We start from the raw sequence: 8,232 nt of genomic DNA on the forward strand, positions 1-8,232 counted from the left end.
GGTTTTGTCAACGGATCAGAAATGTTCAGATCCGTGTGTATTTTGCATATCTTGATCTCACCCTGGTTAACGAAGTCTCGAATGAGATGAAATCGCCGCATTACGTGTTTGTTCTTCTGGTGGTTCCTTGGCTCCTTTGCTTGCGCAATTGCCCCATTGTTATCACAGTAGAGATTCAATGGGCTGGACGCATTTGGGAACACACCAAGCTCAATGAGGAAATTCCTTATCCAAACACCTTCCTTCGCGACTTCCGAAGCCGCAATGTACTCGGCTTCTGTCGTAGAATCGGCCACCGTCTCCTGCTTGGAACTCTTCCAACTAACAGCACCACCATTTAGCGTGAACACAAATCCTAATTGTGACTTTGAATCATCTCTGTCGGTTTGGAAACTAGCATCGGTGTAACCTGTTACAACGAGCTCCTCCTCACCTCCATAGACGAGGAACATATCTTTAGTCCTTCTCAAGTACTTAAGAATATTTTTCACCGCTGTCCAGTGACTCTCACCTAGATCAGATTGGTGTCTCCTTGTCATACTTAGCACATATGAAACATCTGGGCGAGTACTTATCATTGCATACATGATAGATCCAATAGCCGAGGCATATGGCACTCTACTCATGCGATCCCGCTCATCAGCAGTCGAAGGACACTGAGTCTTGCTGAGATGTATGCCATGTGACATAGGCAAGAACCCTTTCTTTGCCTCTTCCATGCTGAACCGCTTCAACACTTTATCAATGTAAGTATCTTGTCTTTTTGTGGTTTTCCCAGTGTAGATGATGTCGGGTGGAAGGAACTCGGGCTAGGCTCGTACGAATTCCACCAGATAATAGGGAGGTGCTGGATGATGAAGAGGTCATCATCAACACCGTCGGCTCAAGAAGCGAGCCGATAGTCTTCAAGCGACACGCTGGGGTTTGTCTCCCCTGTGTACTTGGCGATGTTGGTGGGAGGCTGGAAACACTATGGGAAAGGCGCGTTCTGGATGTTTCGTCTGAAGGCCTGAGGTTCCGATCCGTCCAGGCTAGGACTTCGGGCATTGTCTCGGCCATTCTGGCGGCGGACGCACCTCGGGTGCGCCTCTTCGCACTCCTCATCGGAGCGGTCGCGCACCGCGTCGGCTGCCTTTGCCGCCATATGGTTGACGTCAGCTTCGTGCTGCGCTAGACGTCGCGCGTGAATGACACTGCGCGTGTCACAGTTTGGCCCAACCCGTTCATGCACAGGCTGGCGCTGCGGCGCCGGTGCCGGCGCATGGGTAGGCTGAGGTGCTGTCGCGGCCCTACGCACGGCGCGACATGGCTCTGGGGGAGAGTAAACTGAATGATTCGGTTGCTGCACCCCATCATCCTCGTGGGGCAAGAGACCGAGTGCTGCTGACGCGAAATAGAGCTCTTCGCCTGTTGTATGGCAGCGGTTTCCACCAGCGCCCGAAGGTTCCAGTGGATGGCCTGCTCCTTTGGGTTAGTTGGCTCAGGAAGGCTGCGTAGAAGCATTGCAGCGGCAGCGATGTTCTGTCCAGCCCGAGTGAACTGTGGGGGATCATCTTCGCCAGCCATGGTGTTGCTCTAGACCTGACAGGCATGACCCTGGGCCCCGCTTCCTGGGTTGCATGCATGAGGCATAGAGTGGTGCGCCGGGCGCGCTAGCGGCGACAGTGGCTGCGCAACTGACAGGCATTGCCGTAGTGCGACGCCATGCGCTTGAGCCCGCACCTGTGCTTCTGCACGATGGTCCGGTAGGGTGTGAGTCTCGGCGGATTCTGCCACCTCGGGGACCCGTTCCGGGGCGTCTGCCATGGTGCACTCCTAGGACGGGGGAGGATCGAGTGCCATCGCATCACCATCGGTGGAGCCATCACTCTCAAGCGTCTCATTGCAGAGGAGCTCGAGAAATGAGGCAGGGGCGTAGTCCGCCATCCCCACATACTCGCACGGGGGAAGAGATGGCATCATGACCCTCTGGAGGCCCTGCACGTACGCATCCACTAGGGACGACAGGCCGAAAGGAAAGAATCCTCGCGGCGGGTGTGGCACGGGCAACGAAGGCCTGCCAGAGAGCTAGCTGAAAGTGTTGATGAGCAAATACATCATGGTATCCATGTCGTTGTCCGTGGGGTTGGCGCCTAGCACGGACTTGATGCGGAGCGCAAGGGCTTCCACATTGAGGTTGTTGAGTGGCTCATCGGCGACGATGTGGGCCACCTTTCCCGGGGATGCCGGGGTGTCCACTTCCTCGTGGAGGTGAAATACACCGAGCTGGTCAGCGATGAAGTCCAAGCTTTCGAAGCGGAAGGCCTGGAGCGGTGCGAACACCGGTGGAATCCATGTCCCACCGAGAGCAGGAGCATGGAACTCTAGTGAGCCGAAACGAATTGTATCGCTGATATTCGCCATTCCGGTGATGATGGTGAGATGGGCGATCCGATGACCTAAGTGTACATGTGGAGACGATGACTGTGAGTAGATAACACTTGACGACGTGGACAAGAAAGTGTACATGTGGAGACGACGTAGACGACACATGGTTGAGGTCAATATATGGGCATACAAAAATCCCTTAGCTTTCTTTTGCCGTGTTGCAAATGAGCATTCTAGTAGCGTTGGTACATATTCTGCCATTCAAAGGTCTCAAATCGAAACAATCATAACAGCAGCACTGAAGTATCTCAAATTGGCAAGAATTATTCAATCATCACAAAGGAAGTTGAGCCACAATCTCAACTCGGTTCCTGTGGCGGCACTGTAGCGGCGGCGAGTGCGTGGAGCACTCGGTTCCTTTGCGGAGGATGAGGGCGATGGAGGAGAGAACTTGCACGGGCACCTGCTTGCCTGCTCCAGCGCCGGGGGAGGTCGCGAGCAGCAACAGCTGGCCCATGGCCATCACGGGCGCGGCGGCGGCGGCGAGTGCCCGGAGCACTCTGGATCCTTTCCCTTTTGCGCTTCCTGAATATGGGCCGCATCGATTCTATGGGCCAACGCAAGAATTGGACGGCTTCCGTGTTTATTTCGGCGTGCCGTCGGATGCCCAACGGACGTCATCGGCCGTAGGTACCGTCCCTCTGCTGTCTATCGTTATATGCTAGAGGATCTGGTTCCAGGACCTCCTAACCCTAGCGGAGCGTACGTCTCGCACAAACACAAAACCCTACATCTCGACATCTCGCAGTCCGGTGGCAGCGACAAGCTAGTCTTGCGGGCGTACGTCGGCGGCTTCACGGTTGACAGCGACTCCGGCCTGCGGGGTGGTCGGGGACGCGTCTGACGACTAGCTAGTGATTCATCGAGGGGAAGTTGCGCGATGTAAGCGTCTGTTTACTCATTTGCTCACTGTTATAGTTGCAATTGTTCACGGATCTGTTCCAGTTGAGTTATACTCTACATCCAACCTGAGTTGGTTATGCTTGGATTGTTGCTTGTACGATGTGTTGGCCTAATTAAAATCACATGTACATGTTGTCTACGAGTAATGTTTATCCATCATACTCCCTCACATCTCAGAACCATCAGAGATTTTTGGTTGCGGTTTATATTTTCTAAAATAACCTTTAAGCTAACAACCATGCATATGTTCTGTTTTTTTTTTCTATAGGGAAATTCAGACATCACAGATTTTGGATGGGGCTTGTTACGATCTGTAGCTTAACTTTAAGCTAACATCCACCTACATACGTTACAGCTTTTTCCTACAGCAAAATTCCGAATTCTCTTCTTTCTAACCATGTATGAATGTGGCCAGTTAAATAACTTTGTTTAGACTTGCCCACTTCATATTGGTTTGGTTGCTTTCTGTTATGTTTAGATTTTTTTTTTTGGTGCTGTGCCCTTTCTGTCAATCTTAGCTGGCTGCTAGGAACTTGCTACCTGTGTTGTCACTTCTTCATTGCCAATTTGCCATACAACACCAAGTTTTGGATAGATTTGAGCCTTTTTACATTTATATGCAACGAATCAGGTCAATCTAGTACTGATTTTGAGCACATGCTTCGCCATTGTGTTATTGTTGATAGTATTATCAATGAACCTAATACCTTAAGGTTGACAAGGTGCTTCATTGTTTTGATTTCCATTTTTTTTTGGGAGGGGGGGGGTATTATAAGCTTACAGAAGGGTCTTAGTTACTGTACTAAGCATTTGCATTTTTTTTTCTGCTTCAGGACTGCAAAGACCCTGCGGAACAAGGGGGGGACTACTGATTACACAAAAGGTGTGAGCAGGGAGCAGAGAGCCATAAACAGAAGGAACAAACTGGAATCGTCACTAGTTTCAAGTGGGATTAACTACCCAAAATCTTGTTCTGACAAGAGAGCCTGGAAGCGCATGAAAAAAGAGATGTTCGAATGTGAGTAGTTGATTTGAATTTGCTGGTTCTCTCTTTTGTGGCCCATATTGCTCTAGCAAAGCACTCACTCAGTTGTGGTGTATCATGTTTATTAATCAGATCAAGAGGCTCATCAGGCATTTCGTAAATTTGAGGAGAATCAATGTGCTATTGCTGTGCAACGATTCGGTGAACCTTTTCGTGATAGAGAAGTTTCAAACATTGCTTTTGAGGAGAGGTCATTTGGTGAAATAGTCAAACCTGGTCAAATAACTTATCCAATCAGTACTAATTATGTTGTGGATTTGTCTTCCTTGGTCGTCTCGCTCGCTTTGTTTGATGGTGATTGTGCTACTATACTTTGCAATTTTCCTAAATTGCATTTAATCACCACTTGACATTTAAATCATGATATTGTCCAGGAGATAAGATGTTATTTGCATGCTCGGGCATACCTTTACCTCACGGAAGAACTAGAGAAAGCCTAACAACATTTGTGACATCAGCACATTTGGTTAGACAATTCAACGAGAATAGAAATAAAGATGATAAGTTGAGGGTTGGTGCTGCTAATCATTGTGTTCCTTGATTTTTCTTTGTATATTCAAGCTAACTGTGAACATTCTGAGCTTGTGCTTGTGTGCTGCTTTTATTTCTGTAGGTTGCAGTGCGCCTTCCTAATAATAGAACTACCGATGGGTTCTTAGGACTATATGATAAAGACATTGCTATCGTCACATGCTATGGCTTCCTAGGAGTCCGTCCTATAGATCTGGATCTTATGGCAACACCTTCACCTGGTGATAGTGTGCAAGCTGCTGGGCGTGCCTTCAACTCTGGCAGTTTGATGGCCATGCGTGGATCTCTGTATGAGAAACACCACCTTCAAAACCTGGACCACCTCAACACCTGGGGTTCTGATAGTCAAGATATCTCTAAGGTATACTGTCGATTTATTTATTTATAACTTTGTGGCATGATGGAAAACATGGAACACGTAATTGCCTTATGTTATTGCTGGTCTAAAGGATCACCGTGTGCATTGAAGTAAATCTTTTCCAAACCTACCACTTTGCCTTTTGTTCTAGGCTGTACTTGGAGGGCCACTTCTGGGGTGCGATAATAAAATTCTTGGGATAAACTTAGATATTTGTGACCCTGGTGATGCAAATTTGAGATGCACATTCCTATCAATGGACTTACTTTGCAAACGCTTGAAGCATTTTCAGATACTCAAGTATGTCTTCTACACTTACAGTATTTATGGACTATTTCTTCAGTTAACCTGATTCATATTTGTTCCAAACCCTCTCTCCTAATCCACTTCCTGTTTAAGGTAAGCCATTTTTACTAGCAGCATTGGAGACTTAGGAGTTTTCACATGGTAACCTTTGGTTTGAAAATAATTTGGTTCTTCTTACCCCTCTCTACTGAAACCAGTTCCATTGCCAGATCTTATGATGCTAACTTAGTGCCCCTGCTTAATGTTTTGGTCTAAATTAGGAAGAATTAAACAATTCTTTGTGGCAATATGGACAATGCAACTTGTATTTGTGACATGAATATGCTCAATCCTCTCATCTTTTGTTGAATATTTATGTCTGATTCCAAGTCATTATTTCATACCTTTAATTCTTTCACAAGACAAGATTAGATTCATGTGTTGGTATGATTGGATTTTTTTTCCCTGTGTAGTTCCTGTGTTTTATTTTTGTCATAACAAGTCAACTATGTTTTATTGCAGTCCTAAAAAACTACACTTCCGTGGATATACGTTGCCTAAACATGTATCAAGCGTAGTTCCTTCAGGTGTGAACAATACTGCAAGCCATCTTCTAAAATGTTGCCTATGTATCATTGTGCGCAGAATACTATGTTACCAGTATCACACATATCATCTGAGGACTAATAATGATCTCAATATTGCATCAGGGTTTATGCAAACTATTTGCAGGTTAAAGTCCTGTGGTTATCCCATTCCACCACCTCTTGTGCTCGAATGTAAGTGTTGCTTTTGATATTGCTGTCATCTCCCTTTTGCTTTTTTGTAGTTCACTTCTGATCTTCGTTCTTTAACTAGTCAATGGGCAATTGCTTAATCATTTTGAAGAATGCTTTGGTGAATTACTTCCTTGGAAAGGGTATCCCTATCATGATACACCCCGTGGCTCTGGGGAGCGTGTCTGGAATCAACTTCCGAAAGAAATTGTGACAGATGTATCCCGTCGTGTTGTCTCACTTGCTTCATTCAATGGTGATTTTTCCAGCTGTGTGCTCCTTACTTTTCTGTGCTAGTATTTTATCTTCACTAACTAATGAGTAAACTTATAATGTGTAGGGTATGTGAGATCTTTTGCGTGCACAGGCTTGCTTATAAAGTGGCATGGAAGCAAAGCTAAGCACACTGTCATCCTGACTTCAGCCAGTTTGGTTAGAGGTCGTTGTAATGAGGATAGCATTGATAATAGCTTGACGGTCGGTGCTCCTTAGTCCTTATCATTACTTTTGGTCTTTTAAGTTTAATGATGGTTTGCTGAGCTTTCTCATTGCAGATTGAGGTGTTTCTCCCACCGAATCAACGTGCTGGTGGGACATTGGAATTTTATAATTTAGACTATAACATTGCTATTGTCAGTCTCAAGAAGAATTTCAGTGCTATTCATCCGGACGACATCTTCATTGAAAGTGCACAAAACTCATCTAAAAAGGTTGTAGCTATAGGGCGTGATGCTAAATTTGGTTTATTAATGGCCGCAAGTGGTGAAGCGAAGCGTGGAAACAGGGGTTGCAAACTTGATTGCAAAGATGTTCAGGTGTCCACTTGTAAAATCAAGAAGGTACTGTCGTCAATCTCTCTTACTGTTCTTTTATATGGTAACCAGTTTAATCATATTGCATCTACTGAACTTATCAGGAATTACAAGTTTTCCAGTAACCTTGGGCCTTTTTCCTTTTTTTTAAAAAAACTAGGCTGGGATTGGAGGCCCGCTTATTAATCTTAATGGGAGTTTTGTTGGCATGAATTTCTACGATGGAAGCGGTGTAACTCCTTTCTTACCAAGGCACAAGATTGTTGAAGTTCTAAGTGGAGTGAATTCTTTACCATCAGAATGGTATTATTTTCATCTCAATGCTAACTGGTAGGCATGGCACTTATTTTATGAACGTTGACTGAAAAAAAATTATGTTTGATGACAGTGGATATAACCATCCTATACCTGTCAATGTTGGTGGTGGGACAAAGAATGGGATACAGAAAAACAGGTATTTCTTTCTGTTTCACATTGCCACTTGTTTCTGTCTGCTTAGACTGTTGCCAACTTACATTGGGACAAAAACATATTGGATGACAGGTGGCCAGTGCCTGAGCCATATTGGTATCATGGCTCACTTGATGTGAACATTCGTGATCATCTAGGCGGCAAGCATATTGGGCGGCGTCTTCAGTAGACATCACACTGCTGGAGTATCTAATTGACCTTGTTCTGCTCATCTAGCTAGTATCTAACAAACTTTTGGTGCTGTTGCCGTGCTGTTTATATCTTACTAGTATTTGACAGACCTGTCTAGGATATATATGCAAGGTAGACTTGTGTTATTGTTGGGTTATTTATATATGTGACTTCGACTCTTGTAACTTACAAGTTGGTTCAAGGCTCTCATGGACCTTGTTATGCTCATCTAGCTAGTATCCAACAGACCTTTTGGTGCTGTCGCTGTGCTTTTTATCATACCAAGACTGTTGTAACTTACAAGTTGGCTCGAGAGGCGATTACGTCACGAGCACTGTGCCGTTGGTGCTAATCAGCTAGTTCCTGCTATGGCAATCTCGTGTGCTTTCCAAGAAAGTGGCTAGATGCTGGCAGCAAGGTTAGCAATTCTTCGTTCGAATCCTTGTATTCAGG

The 8,232-nt window shown here is 45.7% G+C and overlaps 1 protein-coding gene across 2 annotated transcripts; it reads left to right on the top strand.

Annotated features, from left to right (window-relative positions):
• The first annotated feature begins 3,143 nt into the window (after positions 1 to 3,143).
• LOC117861365 (uncharacterized) lies at positions 3,144 to 8,007 on the top strand. Of its 2 annotated transcripts, XM_034744903.2 has the most exons (14): positions 3,144 to 3,309; positions 4,164 to 4,348; positions 4,448 to 4,669; positions 4,750 to 4,886; positions 4,989 to 5,267; positions 5,416 to 5,564; positions 6,072 to 6,136; positions 6,260 to 6,328; positions 6,408 to 6,581; positions 6,666 to 6,802; positions 6,880 to 7,164; positions 7,298 to 7,440; positions 7,526 to 7,591; positions 7,681 to 8,007. In XM_034744903.2, coding segments are annotated over exons 1-14 (2,010 nt in total). In that variant the 5' UTR covers positions 3,144 to 3,307; the 3' UTR covers positions 7,778 to 8,007. The 2 variants fall into 2 exon arrangements, with proteins under 2 accessions (XP_034600794.1, XP_072150615.1); XM_072294514.1 differs by lacking the exons at positions 3,144 to 3,309; positions 4,164 to 4,348 and having other exon boundaries at positions 4,418 to 4,565.
• The last annotated feature ends 225 nt before the right edge of the window (positions 8,008 to 8,232 follow it).

The sequence above is a fragment of the Setaria viridis genome, chromosome 6, assembly GCF_005286985.2.
Source record: "Setaria viridis chromosome 6, Setaria_viridis_v4.0, whole genome shotgun sequence".
Taxonomy (NCBI): Eukaryota; Viridiplantae; Streptophyta; class Magnoliopsida; order Poales; family Poaceae; genus Setaria; species Setaria viridis.